The sequence below is a fragment of the Myotis daubentonii genome, chromosome 16, assembly GCF_963259705.1.
Source record: "Myotis daubentonii chromosome 16, mMyoDau2.1, whole genome shotgun sequence".
Lineage (NCBI taxonomy): Eukaryota > Metazoa > Chordata > Mammalia > Chiroptera > Vespertilionidae > Myotis > Myotis daubentonii.
The window spans coordinates 47,494,789-47,512,844 of NC_081855.1; the positions used below are offsets into that span (position 1 = coordinate 47,494,789).

The 18,056-nt window shown below is 43.2% G+C and overlaps 1 protein-coding gene across 1 annotated transcript in view; it reads left to right on the top strand.

Annotated features, from left to right (window-relative positions):
* Positions 1 to 18,056, top strand: part of SKAP1 (src kinase associated phosphoprotein 1) — a 254,985-nt gene that overhangs the window by 201,891 nt on the left and 35,038 nt on the right. The window contains exons 5-9 of the mRNA XM_059670733.1: positions 8,083 to 8,160; positions 9,143 to 9,226; positions 11,915 to 12,039; positions 14,346 to 14,409; positions 16,712 to 16,912. Of these exons, the coding sequence (XP_059526716.1) occupies positions 8,083 to 8,160; positions 9,143 to 9,226; positions 11,915 to 12,039; positions 14,346 to 14,409; positions 16,712 to 16,912 (552 nt within the window). The remainder of the gene's footprint in view (positions 1 to 8,082; positions 8,161 to 9,142; positions 9,227 to 11,914; positions 12,040 to 14,345; positions 14,410 to 16,711; positions 16,913 to 18,056) is intronic.

An 18,056-nucleotide genomic window follows, 5' to 3' on the forward strand; every position in this document is an offset into this window, starting at 1 on the left:
ATTGGGGTCCATAGTCTTTTTTCCTAAAATTTCCCCCCAAATCCTCCCAGCCCTCCTCCTATCGTTCTCAGTACCACTGTTACTCATCCTGACTTCCGCACTCCCCACATCCTCCTCGCTCTCTTGTCTAACGCTTCCTTTCTTTCCCTTCTTTAATTTCTTATTTCACATTACCAACCTTAAGATTAAAAGAGTGAATATACAGCAGAACAGAAATTGCTGTTTGTGGCTTGGGTAAAAATGATTTATCTAACAAATATTCACTCCCATATTGCCTTCTTAGATCACAAGTCCCATTAGGCTAGAAGTGGTTTCAGTTCAGTTTAACAAACATTTATTGGGCACCTACTGTGCGTACTGTGCCTTTAGGGATAAAGAAACAGGTATACGGTCCCGGCCGGTTTTGCTCAATGGCTAGAGTGCCAGCCTGCGGACCAAAGGGTCCTGGATTCGATTCTGGTCAAGGGCACATTCCTTGGCTGCAGGCTCCTCCCTGGCCCAGGCCCCAGTAGGAGCTGGTGCAGGAGGCAACCAATAGATGCCTCTCGCATCAATGTTTCTCTCTGTCTTCCCCTCTCTCTTTCACTCTCCCTACACATCAATGGAAAAATATCCTCGGTTGAGGAGTCACAACAATAATAGTAATAAATAAGTAAAGAAACAGGTATACGAATAATGAATTGCTTTGCCCTCTATGAAAGGGACCAGATTTCCCAGTGGCAGCTTTTCTTTTGGCTTCAAGAAATTAAATCATTAGCACCAAACTCCTTAGAGTTTATAATATGTATATTTTAGGGAAGGGTTCTTATTCTAAAAGTAAAGTATCCAAAATCTCCACCCTTTAACTCAACACCTTAAACTAATCAAAAGATACCACTGCGTCATATACCATGATTGAGAATCAATGATTATTATATTGAACTAGAGTCCTGGTGCATGAAATTCATGCACTCGGGGCAGGGTTCTCAGCCCGGATTGTGAGAGGGCACAGGCCAGGCCGAGGGATCCCACTGGTGCACGATCGGGGCTGGGGAGGGACACAGGAGGTTGGCCAGCTGGGGAAGGACCACAGGAGGGCTCCAGGGCGTGTCCGGCCTGTCTTGCTCAGTCCCAATCGGCTGGACCCCAGCAGCAAGCTAACCTACTGGTCGGAGCGTCTGCGCCCTGGTGGTCAGTGCATGTCATAGCGACTGGTCACCTGGTTGACTGTCTGTCCCCTGGTGGTCAGTGCATGTCATAACGAGCAGGTGAGCAGCCTTAGCATATCATTAGCATATTACACTTTGATTGGTTGAATGGATGACCGGACACTTAGCATATTAGGCTTTTATTATATAGGATTAGTTATGCTTTACGATTAACTACTAGTATTTACACCCACCAGATGCCATTCTTACCATTGACTAAGGTGCTGGACGTAGAGTTGTAGAAGTTATCGTGCCTAGAGTCGGAAAGACTTTCTTCTAATCCTGTCATTTTATAAGCAAAAGCCCACTGAGAGTGAAGACCTTGGAGACTTCTAAGGCCACAACCCTATTCACTTAGTGTGGTTCTCTTTGTTGGAACTAGAGCCTTCATCCTCCATGAATATTCATGGTTTCGGTATGTTGCCTTGCAGCTTGGCATTACTGATTGAGTGTTTTATGAAAAGAATCCAACTTGGATATTTGGCTTAACTTTTTTCTTTCTTTTTTAACCAATGCATCTTCCTTAAAGAGTAAGCAAATCAGGTCCAAGGTGCCTGTGCAAGCCCTCTGCTGCAACAGGGCTTCATTTCTCTAGATCTCACTCTGTGTCAGAAGAGGTTTTACAAACTTTGGTGACCAAGCGGCATTTTTTAGAGAGCTCCAGGTTGCTTCCGCTTGTATTTTCTTTGCCCTGCGTATCCTTCGGTTACATTATCATTCTTTTATTTTGCTCTGCGTATCTGTTGACCTCTTGCATTTCACACAGCCTCGCCCTAGAAAGCAATTCCACAGATAAATCAGCCGGCACTTTAAAAAGTAAATAAGCAATACAAGATCTTAAAGTAATTTTTGACATCAAGTATGAGAATAACCATACATCGGTCTGTTTCTTTTTCCATATTGAAGTGGGGTCTCTTTTGTGGGAGCGTGAGGTGGGAAGACCCTATCTTGCCTCAGCCTTTTCTGAGTGTGTCCCCTCAAGTGAAGCTCAGGGTGGTGGAAGGCTCATGGGCTTTGGTAGCCAAGCAACCTTCGGCAAGTCCCTTCGTTTCACTGCGCTTCCGTTTCCCAGTCTCTACAGTAGAGCTGATGGTGTCCTCACAGGGTTATCACGGAGCTCAAATGAGACGTTAAAGTGTGGATTAAAAACTTGTTCTTTATTTTTTACCATTGTTATTAAGATATGCAGATAGGCGAGTTATAATCATTTGGTTCAATGATCTGCTTTTCTTTCTTAGTACTACTGGCCTAGAATCTGTCATGTATTCTCTTTATCTTCAGTATAACAAGATCTCTCCCACAGATTTTTTTAACACTGTTTGGTCTGTTACCTGGATTAATAGATTTTTTTTAAGACCTGAAATAATTGGAGGGGCAATCAGAATCCATCAGGATCTCCTGAATGCCATCTTCTGCGTTGGTTTGCTACCTACAAATGTGTTATTTCTACCATTCGCAGATGTCCGTCAGTCTAGCTCCAACTGCGCCTGTTTTGTTTCCTAGCTTCTTATGTCACAGCTTGTTAAAGAACTTGATTAAGCACATTCTGTTCGCTCCTTTCCTTTCATCTGCGATTCAATACATTTCTCCGTGAAATTCAAGCTGAGTGGTTTCTATATCTTTGAAACTTTTAGATCCTAAGTCTATTATTAATGGTTTAGAATTTTTCACCGCATGTGTGTTGGTCTAAGCTCCTTAATAAGTGAAGCAAAATGACAGGACACTGCTTGGCAGACACCAAGCTGTCATTTATTGACTGACTAGAGGCCCAGCACGTGAAATCGTGTGCGGGTAGGCTCCCTAGGTCTAGCCTGCGAACAGGGCCGCCTTCTGCTCGCTCGCCAGTCCCCAGTCCTGCCCTGCCGCCGCCACCCACCCGGTTCCCCTCGCCAGTCCCCAATCCCACCCCGCCACCACCCACCCAGTTCCCCATTCGCCATCCGGCAATCGGAGCCTGCAGGCCGGGGAGGGAGGGACTGAGAGGTGGTCAATGCACCTTATAGCAACTGGTCGAGTGGTCATTCTGGTCATTACATCCTTATGGTCGCTGGGCTTTTATTATATAGGATTCCTGAAAATTGAGGAAAAAGGCAAAAAGTAACCCAGCAATGCAAGAAGCTAAGGCAAAACAGTAATGAACTTACTAAAGAAGGCCAGAGAAACGAAATACAAGGAAGAGGGTTTCATGAACAGATTTAGGATCCACAAACAGGAGAATACTATCCACGCACCCCACCTGCCCGTTCCCCTTTTTGTGCCTTCGAAACACTGCGAAGTGTGTGTTTGTCACTTGTCTGCAGTGCACGCACGCCAGCGATCTGTAAGTGAAGTGGACTTGCAAATGGAACGTGACCGTTCCCAGCCTTCAAATATTAGATTTTCTCCCACCTCCTCCCCCCAGCTCCCCGGGTCCTTTCCCATGGGCACCTGAGTGAAGGCCCACGGTAAACGTCACCCTGCCTGAAATTCACCCCCGGAAGCTATCGGTCTACAGGCTGGATGGAGTTCGTTCGGTCCCTTTTCTCCAAACAATTGAGAAGAACTTGAATTCAAAGGAAAGGGGAGGATGGGAGGAGAAGTCCATCATTTAAGGTGGGGACTTGAACAAAATCTTCTTCTTCTTTTTAATTACCGATTTTCGTTTCAGTTGAGCTAGCAAGAGACCAAACCAGCTACGTATAATGAAGTTCGCAAGCACCTGGTTTGTCCCGCAGGCGCGGCAGCCTTTTCGCAGTGGAAATGGTGTGGCCTCCTGTACTATCAGCCTTGTGCTGTGGTGTTGCCAACTGATTTCTCCAGTTCTCTTTTCTCAGTGGGCTAGAACGCAGCTGGCTAAATAGGCCGTGACTCACATAAGCTCCCGAGTCTTTTTTATTGGCTGTTTTATGGAAATGTATCACACGCGAAAGGGTCCCCCTTGTTGTTGCTGTGAGTAGCTGAGTGAGGAGTCATGTTTCGCACTGAGAGATGGAATCCCACTCTGTCGTTTTTTTTATTGCAGAGTTGGGGAAGGGTGGGATACGGGGTTTAAAGGAATCTGGGTGAGGAGAGAAGCATGTCTGGGAATTTCTTTTATCTTTATCTGCCATGGAAGTTGGGCGGCCATCACTTCTGGGTAACACGCTGCTCGGTTGATCTTATCTGTATGGCCCCCCATCATTCAGCTAAGTGAATCTTTTCTTTCTATAGGCTGTTCTGACAGTTTTCGTTAAGTGTCGTGGTAGAGAGAGATTATGACACTAATGTAATTCTGTTTTATGCTGATATAATGTGATACACCCTAAGGTTTATCCAAGAGGGCCATTCATTCCCAATAAATCTAAATCATTTCTTATCTTTTTTCAGGTAATGAACAAAAAAAAACCCTCAATTTTTAAAAAATTGCATATTTAAATATAAATGTTTCTGCCTTAAAATAGCAATTATTTATGGCTTCTTCCTATTTTTATTATCTTCCTGCAAGGCATTTACATACTTGTATTCTGCATTAAGTAACTCTGCAGATCTGTTCACTTGCCAGTAGGTGTCAATTCAGACCTACAAGACTCCCCCTGTCTTATCACCCCAGGACGGGGGCTAACGTGTGCACCCTCAGGGTAATCAATTCTCCATCAGTAGGACCCTGAACTGACACTGAAAGAGGAGATCTCGGCTTGATTGCCACAGTGGCGCCCCACTTTGGTTGTCTAGATCAGTGGTTCTCAACCTTCTGGCCCTTTAAATACAGTTCCTCATGTTGTAATGTAAATATCTGATATGCAGGATGGTCTTAGGTGACCCCTGTGAAAGGGTCATTTCAACTACCAAAGGGGTCGCGACCCACAGGTTGAGAACCGCTGGTCTATATTTATCTGATAAGCCATGGAGCTGATGAAATAGAGCTCACAGTCAACTTTACATCGAGAACAACTCTGTTATTGTACAGCGCCCTGCCACATGGAAAACGATCAAAAGAATAGAGATTGATTTTATTTGGTTTCCTCATTTTTTTCCATAGCCATTCCAAACGTCACCTGTAAGCCCGTGTTTCCCACTTCCCACAGGAGAAACCAGGCAAGAGAGTTCATCAATACAGAGTCCCTCTAATAAGAAAGCAACCTCACACATCTTATAAAATACTGCAATTTCCAGCTGTTACTCTTCAGAATCTTGTTGGTAAAGGACCAAGAGAGGAAATTCAGCAACTCATTCAGTGCCCGATTGTAGAACGCCAGGTGTGACGTTGGGGAGGGAAGGCGGTGACGGTGCTGTCTCTCGTCTCCCAGAATCGGCGACTTGAAGTGCAAGCATCTCTGCTGCATGATGTCTTTGTTTTCTTGGTGGCGGCATTCCTGGGTTTCGGTTGGTGGGGAGAGAAAAGCCTCATGCTGATAATGTACTGAAAGTAAATGAAATTAAATAAGCGAAGCAGTGCTCATCACTACTTCCTTCCCCCCTGGGTAATTCAATTCAAGCTCTCTCTCTGATGGCAACTCGCAGGGACTGTCTCCGTCACCCCGCTGGGGCCTGGAGTCTTAACATCTAAATAAAAGTTTCACTCAAGCATTTTTTATGCTCCTGCCAGCAGGATCAGTGAGCTGGTGTGGGCACATTAATGTAATATTCATACTCACAGACTCTCCCCGCACACAAGGCACTGTCTTCCCATTTTCATAATTATAGATGTTCCATAAAATGGCATTGAGATTTGCATTTTTAAAAGGAGGTTTGGAGTCTAATAGAACGTTTAACGTGTCTTTTATGATTCAGACTCTCCGCATCTTTAACAGGTAGCTGTGTCTCTCAAGTTTAACAAGACCTTAAAAGAAAAAAAGGAAAAGGTAGGGGAAACCCATGGGATAAAGAGATGGATACTTCAAGCTTAGGTGACCCTGTCTTCCTTATCTCCTGTGTTTTTTCATTTAATGTTTAGGCCTCTAGGAGCAATTTTTTGATCGCACCGCAGAGAGGATAGGCTCTGCTCCAAAGGGCCTTCTCAGGCGTACGGCTCCTCACCCCATCCTCAGTAGGATCTGTTTCTGTTTTCTTGGAGAGCATCTTCAAAGAGATAATAGAATTTTCAGAGAGGTGGGAGAAATGAAAGGGTCCTAGACAAACGAATTTTCCTTTGTTGCTGTTAATCTCGTGCGTGCACCCTGAGACTCCTCTGGGAGGATTTAGAGCAGCCACGGAGTTTGCTAACTGTAAAACACACAAATCCGAACAGTCCGTAAACAAGGAAGTTGGCAACGTGGACAAATAGGCATTTAGACATACTAAAAAAGAAAAAAAAGAGAAGCTCTTCTGATTCATGTGTTTAAAACTAAGCTTGGGACAGCTTAGAAGCAAGTGGTAATTTTAGCTACATTTGGCATTGTCTGAAAATGTTGTTTTTAAACAAACAGTACGTAAAGCACTGAGCAAAGTAGCCATCACTGAATAAAAGTTAGTTATTGTAGGAGATATTTTTAAAAATCGTGTCGTTGAAAAAAAGTATTCCACCCAACAGTCTCAAGATATTGCATAGGCTGTGCCTTACTTTGGTTTGTGTTCTGTTTGCTTTCTAAATATTTTAAGGCAAACGAAAAGAGAATTGGGTTTGGGGACTAAAAGAATACATATTAGGACTACACTCACCCACTCCTTTTATTTCTCCTAATTAAGAAATATAGAATTATATTTTTTAAAGAGTTTTTTTTTGGGGGGGGGTTGTTGTTGTGTTTCTTCTTTTTTATCCTCACCCGAGGATATGTTTATTGATTTTAGAGAGAGAGGAAGGGAGAGGGAAAGAGAGAAACAGCAATTAATTGCCTCTTGTACACACCCCAACCAGGGATCGAACTGATAACCTAGGTAAAGTGCCTGCAACTAACTGAGCCATCCAGCCAGGGCTCACTTTATTTTTTGAGGAGTAAATTTCTTCCTCTTTGTCTCTGTTCTTTGCCCCTCCCTTCTATAAAATAAGTATAAACTCCGATGGTGGAAGATGAATCAGGATCTTGACTTTTCAATAAATTTGTACCTCACCAGGCTAACCGAAAACTAGGAATGTTAGCAGCATGCAAATAAAGGCTGGTGTCAGCCCTAACCGGTTTGGCTCAGTGGATAGAGCATCGGCCTGCAGACCGAGGGGTCCCAGGTTTGATTGCGGTCAAGGGCATGTACCTTGGTTGCAGGCACATCCCCAGTAGGGGGTGTGCAGGAGGTGGCTGATCGATGTTTCTAATCTCTATCCCTCCCCCTTCCTCTCTGCAAAAAAATCAATAAAATATATTTTAAAAAAATAAAAATAAATAAAGGCTGGTGTCAGTTCCAGGATCTTCTCTTCATAAAAGCTTCCACCATTCTTAGGCTCCTTCCCATACTTGGCCAAAATCAGGATTTGGCAGTCATTGCCAAGTTCAGCTTGCATAACCCTTCTTTGTATGAACTTAAGAAAATGTATGTTCACTAAGGTGGCTGTTTGCTTAAAAAAAAAAAAAAAAGTGTGTTTATTGCTCCTGAGGTGACTGTGTTCATGGTGAACTCTCACTCATTCAGGCTTGTCTGTGCTGGTGGCTCTTCATTTGACTGTTGATTATCTCAATGTGGATTAACCAATGTGGAGCTTATATCCACAGCTCATTCTTCATTCTCTGGAGTCCTTTTCTGGCCAATGAATACATATTTAGGCTACCTCCCCGTGCACAAACGAATGTATGTTTAGATCATTTTAAGTGATTTTAGCCTTAGATATACTTGGTAAGAAAGAAAATTTACGTTTTTTCCCCAGTCATTTAGAAGTTGTTTTATTTTGTGCTGTGTTTAAGCAGTTGTTCTTCTGTACCCCTTCGTTAACGTAGACTATCGAAAGCAGCCTAAATAAATGAAAATTCTGTCAGGTTTCAATAAAGCATTTTGCTGTTGTTCCTTTTAGGAATGGAAGACTTCCCAAGAGGAGCTCAAGAGCTTGATAACATCATCAAGCAAGGATACTTGGAGAAGAAAAGTAAAGGTAATGATCAGACCCACCGATCTCAGAGCATTCCAGGAAGGGAAGGGAAATGAGGAAAAAGAGGGCTGGCACAGCAGGTGTCTTCTCTGGGCCCAAGACTGTGTTAAGTAGGTGGAAGGCAAGAGGAAGGGAAGGAAAGAAGTCGGTGTGTAGGCTAAACAGAGATGGCCCCAAATCCTCAGCAGGTTGTGAGCTTCATCAGGAAAGGGACTGGCTCTGCCTTGCTCACCTGGTATACAATAGGTGCTTAATAAATGCTTGTTGAATGAACAAATGAATGCTATTCTTGTTCTCATCTCTCAGTGCACTCCCATGAAGAATGAAACTATGTTGCCTAGAGCAGCGGTTATCAACCTGTGGGTCGCGACCCCTTTGGGGGTCGAACAACCCTTTCACAGGGGTCGCCTAAGACCATCGGAAAACACATATGTAATTACATATTGTTCTTGTGATTAGTCACTATGCTTTAATTATGTTCAATTTGTAACAATGAAAATACATCCTGCATATCAGATACTTACATTATAAGTATCTGATTATAGTTATGAGGTAGCAACGAAAATAATTTTATGGCTGGGGGTCGCCACAACATGAGGAACTGTATTAAAGGGTCGCGGCATTAGGAAGGTTGAGAACCACTGACCTAGAGCATCATTTTGGTTTGCTAAAAGGCAACACATAAAGATACCATGGAGAATTTGAAAAGTACAGGGTAAGATCTGAAGCTGAAATAAAGGAAGATAGGCAGCTGTCAGGGGTCAGAGCCGGCAAACCCTGTTTAGAACTTGGACCTCTGACTGCGCAAGTCCTCTGGACCCTGAGTCAATATGGGATAACCTGTGGGAGTGAACGGGAGGGTTTTCCAGTCCATTAACCTGGGAAATAAAACAACAATACACTGGACTGTGTGTGGTTAGATTTTACGGACTCTTCGGTGATTGTAGTTACCTGAATTTATGTCCCTGACTGCTGTGCCGTTCAGATCCCAGTTTCTTTGGATCGGAGTGGCAGAAGAGATGGTGTGTTGTCAGCAGAGGCCTCTTCTGCTACTACGCTAATGAGAAAAGTAAGTGTTCTTCATGTGCACAGCAGCGTCTCACTCCTGGATGCAAACACTTCGTAAACTCTCAAGCACTTGGATCTCAAGACAGCAATCCTTAACTAACACCCACAAAGGGACCTGCTTGGGAAAGGAACAGGCTTGAGTAAATAATACCTTGCCTATCACCAAACACTCAGATGCCAATTTAGAATTGATGTCCCCATAAACACTAGGATCTTGTGGTCAGCATGTCGAAGCCTTATCTTTTATTGTGACTAATAACATTATCAAGGTTGAACACTTTGGCATTAAAAAAAAATAACCTCAAACTCTTAATAATGTAATTAAAATTTGAAAATAAATTAACTCTGAGAAGGATTTAAACAGCTGACCAACGGCCCAGAAATAGAACCTTCAAGTCCAAACTCTCTAAGAACATGTTTCAAACTTTATCCTATGGACTCCTGGGAAGTAATCCAGTGGACACCCCTGGAGCCATGGAGTGTTGGGACCCAAATGGTCGCTGTGCCCAAGAGACACCCTTCAGGCAGATGGCAGCCGCAGCAAAGTGTTGACTCAGGCCAGAGCAGCTTCTTAATCAGCCACCACTGACTCAATCAAGCACAACACTCATAAGCTATCCCTAGAAGAACTCCCATCCATGCTCAACACAGTTGCTTAATTCATGAGAAGGAATAGAAAATATAAGCACAGATTGGAGGCAGCCACAAAGCTACACAAGCTAAAAATTACCATTTTAGGTGAATGCAAACTTTCAAACAGGATATCCTCGTACAGAGCCAGGCAGTCCCAGGAGTAATCCTACAAAGCAAGAGGGAGACGAAGTAAAGCAGAACATCAATTCTTTGGGGGGGGCGGGGGGGGGGAGGCGGGTTTCCTTCTGCTCTGTGGCCTTGGTACAGAGGCCAATGACCCAGAGTAAATTCTTCCTTTTCCTTCAGATCATTTCCTGTTTCTCCACTCTCCCTTCTTTCCCAGGCTTATTCCTCCCCCAATGCCTGGATATCCAGTCTAAGACATAATCAGATTTTACCCCATTGCCTTTGATCTTCCTGCACCTTTGGCACTAAGGTAGCAGAAAGGACTGCAGTTTTGCTAAATGACTTGGAATCCTTAAGACTTGCCCTCGAGCTTCGAGGCAATTGTCTCACCTTGCCTCTCTGCCTACTACTGCACGTATCACTGACCTTCATCTTGGGTTCACCATCTCAGATTTTTCAGGGCCTTTCCATCTAGGGGTAAAGTGTGAAGCCCTGCTTAGAAATGATAGCAGCATACCCCAAAAGCTGAGTAACAAGTCCCCTACCCAAACTCCAGCCCACTCTCAAATCCAGCGACCCCAATTTCTCCCCGGATTCTTGGCTTACAAGCCAGCCAGGGGTGATTTTCTTACTTTAAACCTTCAAACTAATACAACATGTAGGTCTTTGTGAAAATGTTCATCCTTCCCCTTGCATTTAAACAAGCGGTTGGCATATCTGAATAGAAAGCCAAGTATCGTGTTCATTCGTTCAGAATCCTTTACACTCAAGGTGAGCGAGAGAACAGGAGCGAGAGACTAGGAGACTTTTATTGACCATTTTGCTGTCAGGGTGAAATAAAACCTGGTGACCGGAGAAACAACAAAACATTTTAGTGGCCAGTTAGAACAAGGAGAGATACTTTAACAAAAAAGATTCCGGTGTCAGAAAGCACTGTTGCATGGCTCCCTCCTCGCCAGTTACTTCTTATGGTGCCCAAGACGTTTTCTTAGTAAATACAGAGTGTTTGCGTATTTTTTTTAACCGGGGAAGGACAGAATCTTTTTCTTTTCTTTTAATTATTGTCAGTCCACTGCCATCCTCCTCCTCATCATCATCATCAAAATGTCCTTATTGAGCAATTCATTCCACATGATACAGAACACAGAGCATCACCCAGACACTATGGTGCCTGTCCTATGCATTCTGCCTGAACACATCATGAAGACACAGAATTCTTGGGAACCACTTCTTCCCCTCCTGTTTCTAATATTTTTTTCAAGGGAGTGACAGGCAGGATCCTGTCTCCTTCCTTTCACGTCGGGTCTTTCGCCTTTTATCTCCTTCCTCAACATCTGATGATATTCAACATTACTCTGCTACTTCCCAATGTGACCTCTTGGAAGGAGGATAAAATACTGAGTTTTAATTACTCTCCCTCTAGCATAAATCCCCACCCGGCCAGAAGGAGGGGGAGAACAGTTTAGCCCACAGGCTGCATAGGGCATAGGAGGAGATCCTGGGAACTTAGAATGCCCCCTGCGCTGCTATCCCTCCCCTCAAATGTGAGCTCTGTTGGACCTGATAATCATGTTTCATTTCTATAACAGCCTTCAAGAGCCTCACGTTTACAGTCACGCTCTCCCTGCTGTAATAATTCCTTCTTTCTGTTATTATAGATCTCTTAACATTCTAATAAATTCTCTGTCTCCGTTGTGCTCCTTTGGCAACATAACCTTTCCTGTAGCATTTCCCTAGCTTGGCAGCGATGTCTGCCTCGCTGTCGCAGTAGCCTCTCCTTAAGCTTCCCTAAAAACCTTTCCTTGACTCATGTGGTTCCTCAGGGGTGTAACATCTGCTTCTGTGCTTTTATTTTACATACCGGAGAAGATGCCTTCCCTTGGCAGTTGCGTCTCTCTCTAGGGGTACAGAGAGCTTTCCTGTCTTGCAGGCAAGCAGCCCAAAGGGACCTTTCTCATTAAGGGCTACAGCGTACGGCTGGCCCCCTACCTGCGAAAAGACTCCAAGAAAGAATCCTGCTTTGAACTGACCTCCCAGGATAGGCGCAGCTATGAGGTAGGATGAACCAAGGAGATGGATGGTGGTCCTCCTTCATGTTGCAGGTTCCTTCCATGTTGCATGTGAGCCGTGGTTGCTATGCTGGGTTTCATCCTTTCTCTGTTACCTGCTCATTTTCTACTCAGACCTTCTTTCTTGACAGGTCGACATCTTTGCTGTGTTATGCCCTCCCTTCTCTCTCCTGTCGGCTGCCACTCTCATCCTAGATACTGCCTCCGCCTGGCTTCTATCGCTTCATCCCTCCTCTCCTTGGTCTTACTCCATAGGTGAGAGTCTTGTCATCTATTGCAGCACACAATCCAATTCCTCATTCAGAGCCTCTAATTTCATGGCTTTAATTCCCGTTCTATTTTGCAATGGATTATCTTCACTTTTTTCCATGAAATCCAGAAAAAGAAAAATCTGACTGTCGAGTGAAAACTACTTTATTTTCCCATATTCATCTTGCTATCCAAAATAATCTTCCTGTGTGTAGATGCACTGCATCTCTTTGGATGATTCCTAAGATATTGGTGACAATGATTACTGAATAGTAATAGTGATAACTGAGGGAGTAGACCTAGGTGGGGGTAAGAAAGATTTATTCTTCACTGTATTCATTTTTAATATATTTTGATATGATATGTAATGCATTTATAGCCTATTACAAAATTTTTTAAGCAATAAAAAATGTCTGACTATGAGAATATAGTGATTTTCAACAAAAAATGTATTTGTGCATCTGTATATACATATTCTTTCCATCTTATTGATAATTTTTATTTTATCACAATTTTATGACAACAGTTTAGAAAACCTTTAACTAACTTGTGAAAAAGAGAAAAACCATGCTAAGGTTAATATTAACCACTTATATAAACCTTTGACTCCAAGTTTTTGTCAACATTCATCCTTTTATGTTTCTACAGTATCTTAACCCTTGTTTTGTTAAATGACCTAGGTCTTCATTATATGATTTCAAATTTTTTTAATTTAAACTTTTCTATAGAATCATTTATAGATATATATATATAACACAGATGTATGCACTGGGTATGTTTCTAAGTTATTTTTATTATTCAGCGCTGATAGTGCCTTATTCAGATAAAATTTATATGACAAATCTAAATCCATTTCCCTAGACATTTTTTTATACAAATGTGTTTTTAAGAAACCAAGAATGACAATGTCTATTAATAGGTACTAAGCAGGAATGTAGGTTTCGTATACAGCACATATCTTTGTCTTCCCCTAATGGCCAGATAATAAAAATGTTTTCAGGAACATTCATTTCGAGTTGATTCATTTAAAGTAAAAAATTACTCAGGATTGATGCCGGACTGGCCTGTTTCGTGAATCAGAATGCAGAGTTTGTTTACTTCTTTTCTTTGGCCCATTGAATCCAGGTCATTATCATGGTCTGTGGATTCTTCTTCTACAATATCCTTCGGATCTTCCCCTTCTTATTTATTCCCACAGCCATCACAATAGTTAAGTCCTTATCCCTTCACCCAGAGGATTAGTTAAATAGCCTTCCAGTTGGTCTTCCATCTCCAATTTCTCCCTATTTCCATCCCTTCTATACACAACTAGTGAGTCTCCCATTCCTTTTGCTAGAATTTGCAGTGGCTTCCTATTGCCTACATTTTAAGTCTGCACTCCTAGTTTCATCAACTCTTCTCTGGCCCTCAACCTGTTAGCTTCATCGGTTATTGTTCTCCAGTCAAGTTTATCTGCCTACCTTCGCCATATGCGATGGTCTCATTCCTAATCTTTTGCACATGGTTTTCCCTTCCTAAACTGTCAACTCCCTCCGCCAGTTTTCAACAACTCCTTTTAAAATCCAAGCAGAACAGCATTACCTCAACAGTTTCCCTGCTTATCCTAGGCAACAATGCTCCCTGTGTCCTCTCAACAACCAGCTGTTATCAAATGCTCCTACTTTATAATGTTTCCACTTCAAGTGTGTATGTTGTCTCCATAACTGATGCATTATTCTTTGAAGTCAGGAATTTGGGGTTGCTTTTTTCCTGTAAACGTTTATTAAATAAATGTCTGATGAATGAATAGGTAATCAAATGAATACACATGGACATGAATTCTGGACTCAAATAGCTGTCAACATTGGATATACAAAATTGCTAAAGGGAAAAATCACTTTGAGTATTTTGGTCTTTTTTCAAAATATTAAGCAAGCAGACAGTCCTAAGCTTTCAACATGACTCTATAACATGACTCACAAGTTCCCCCCACCGTGAACCCCCCAATAGGATTCATGGAAATTTTAGTGAAAGTGATAAATTAACTCACTAATTTTTCTCTAGTTTACAGCTACTAATCCTGCTGAAGCCAGAGACTGGGTGGATCAAATAAGTTTCTTGTTAAAGGGTAAGTATCATTATTATAGAAACAGTACTTGAGTGGGTTTGCAGTTGCAGTTCTATGGCATAAATATAATCCACAGGCTTCAATATGTGTTTCTTTCTACCTGTTCCCCCTTTTACCTTCCCTACCACATCCCTTATATCAGCGGTTCTCAACCTGTGGGTTGCGACCCCTTTGGCGGTCGAACGACCCTTTCACAGGGGTCGCCTAAGACCATCCTGACGATCCATAACAGTAGCAACATGACAGTTATGAAGTAGCAACGAAAATCATTTGATGGTTGGGTCACAACATGAGGAACTGTATTGAAAAGGCCAGAAGGTTGAGAACCACTGCCTTACATTATAATAACAAATTGAGCCCTATATAAATGAGAAGATAAAGAAACCATCAACCTGGAGATGATATCTTTCTAGCTCATCCACCTACCTATAGACAAGTCTGTAATATTCATAATCACTAGAAAAGGAGATGTTGATAACCAGCTCAGCTCAGTTTCGTGTTTCATGATATCAAACTTAAGTCATCTAGATGCAATTTAGATCCAAAATCTTCTTGTTTTGGTCTTAGTAGGAAGAAAAAACCTAAACTCAACTAGGTGGCCTTCAACAACATTGGACATTAAAAACAAATCGCTACCCCCAGCCCACAATAAAATGCTCCTTGCTTTATGACTGGAAGAGTCCTACCTGAAGATGTTAAGTGGCTACTCTTAGAGTACCCTCTGCTGGCCAGCCTGCAGGCACAGCAATGACTGTGGCCCAGGAGGCCTTGTCTGGGAGTGGCCTGGCAGGTAGAAGTAGCCAACCTTCAGATGACCCTCACAATGGTGTACATCATGGCAGGACCCTGACTCCACAGACAGAAACATCAACTTTGTATATGGCCCACAACCTCGGGAGAAGTACGTCAACCTAAAAGCATCAAACCTTTCATCTCTGTGTTGTTTTTTTTAATCTGCTATAAGATTTTATTGTTGATAAAAAGAAGGAAGCACCAGAGCTTTAATTACAAGAATTGCCTGTTTTACTCAGTTTATGCTTTTGCTATCACAAAAACAAACTATTGCCTCTACCAAGAGCATCACGTATAATAGACTGGAACTAGGCAAACATGAGCATTGATGGCGAGACTACAGGGTACACTCTCATCTAGGTGCCTTAGATTTATGCATGTAATATACCCCTAAGTGTGTAAACCTCAATAAAACTCAAAGCAGCTTTATTGAGCTGTACCCTGTGGTACTTTCAGAATTCCACATTGAAGAAATTATTCATTCCATTTTATTTTAAAACAAACAAAATAATAACATATGGTTTAAGCCACAAATGTGTCTTTGATCCCTTCCCCATATGAGGTGGCACCAGAATTCAGATGGAAATTGTTTCAAAATCTTTATTAAAAGCCTAATCAAGCCAAACCGTTTTATTGTGTTTTGAAATGAACATCGGATGTCTCTCCATCCTTTCCTTCCCTAGAGGACCCTGACGGCACTCGCCCATCCTGCAGAGGTCCCTCAGCAGGGTTCCGGAGAGCACTCTGTACTACACATCAGAGAACGAACCTTCCCAGTTCCCTATTAAAATAAAAATCCAATCTCCCTCCCCTGCCCTGCGCTCCCCAGTGCTGTGTAATGGCTCAGCATCTCCTATGCCGTGACCCACTTTAAGGTCAGCCAGACTGTACAGTTGCAAAAGGACATGGTAACCACAACACTAAGCCGTTCCATTTGGTCTTGTATTGCTGTTATATTTTTTCCATATTCCCGCTTTCTGTTCCTCTCCCACTTTTGCCTTTCTCTACCAACAGCTTGTCTGAAATTCTGCAGCGAGATCATGGGGGAGATGAGCTTCTGACCGCTCCGAGGCCCTACGGAAGCCACCGTCATTCCCCCAGCTCTGTGCACCCCGGAGAGCCACAGGCCATCACTCACCCTTCCAGTTTTCTACTTGACGAGCAGTGCGTGGCCTGCTGGCATTTCCTCTTCTGGCCTATTTTCTTCCCTGTACCTCGTGCGCTCATTCGCACACCCATACTTTCCAGGGCTGCTTCATCCTGATCAAGCTTTATTGCAAGGAAGGATTTATGTTGATGGTTTAAACCTGATGCAGTGCTAGTCTGGCCTTTTCTGTAGATTTCCTGCCACCAAGGCCCACATTAGAAATAATAGCACTTAACCTAGCGTTTCATTTTCTTTTGACATGTTTTATTCTCAGTCCGCCTCCTCCTTCTCCCTCTTTCCTCCCCTGCCTTATTCTTTTCTTTTTGTCCCTAACTTGATTCATTCTCATCTCTACCTTGGCAGATCTGAGTTCCTTAACCATTCCATGTGAAGAGGAGGAAGAGGAGGAGGGAGAGGACGAGATGTATGATGATATCGATGGCCTCGACTCCCAAAATTCTGGTCCCCAGCGCAGACCCATTATCTTGCCTGGGAGTCTAGGACTAAAACAGCCCTCAGAGGAGAAAGAAGAAGAAGAAGAAGATATTTACGAAGTCTTACCAGGTGAGAAACTTCATCTTCTGATTATCTTCCTCGAGCTTCAGAAACTCCTGACCTGGTAGAAGAATATAAACTCTGGAAACTCCAGAGGAAGCCAAGTCTCTAAAGGAGAGCATGTAGAGAAGCTTCCGTGATTAGAAGCTCTCCCTTGCTCTGGGAGCAAGATGAATTGACCAGGGAGGGTCTTTCATCTGTCCCACGCGAAGTAATTTATTCCACATGTCAACCAAGTGAAAGAGCTAAGAGTATTTATGTTGGCTTTCATTGGTTTACTGTGAGTTTGGGGGTGGATCATCAAAACTCATTTCAACTTCTTTTCTGTGAGAATTGTGAGAATAATGGAAAGTTGCCTCCAAGTGATGGATAGAGTAAAAGTCTGAAGGAATCTAGATAAATGCTGACAAACCTTTTCTGTAACCCAGGAAAGCCCCGAGGGAGCACAACTCCTTATTACTTCGTTCAGATATACCCTGAGTCCAGTTGTGCCTCTTACAGATAACCCTCACGTGTCCCCCCTGCCCACCCTTACAGCAGGTCGACTGGTCCATATTTCTTCCCTGCCAAAGGCATGATCACTGGCATCTCAAAAAAATGTAGAGTCATCACTGCTTCTGCAGAGCCCCTTCCTGTGGGGATGACAGCAGCTGTTGAACAGTGCAGAGCACAGTGGGGGTCAGACTGTAGAGAACCGAAGCCGGAGCCTTTTAATTGTGAGGTAGTTAGACGGCAGGAATGCTGAATCTTCAAGTCCATTCAGAAAGATGGCTCCTGTGGAAATTTGCCAGGCTCTGCTGAGAAATTCAAGTTAAGCCTGAATTTATAACAATGTAAACTTCAATCCCAGATAAACTTAGGAACGAAGGGGAGTCTGACAGTGGATCCCCTGAAGGCAAGGTTGGTTGCTAAAAAGCACCCTGAGTAAGTACCTTGTATTTCAGAGCTTCCTAAGACCAGGGTCGAACCCTGTCAACGCTGCGTTTGTCCCTCCCCTGGGGGAGAAGCCACGTCATTGCTTCCTGAGTCAAGGATCAGGGCTGTGGCCACACGTTTTTTCCTCGCTGGGACCTCACCCACCCACCCGCCAGCCACCCAGCAAAGCCTACTTCTTCTCCTAGCACTTCCAGCCTCTGCCAGTCCCAACTCCCCC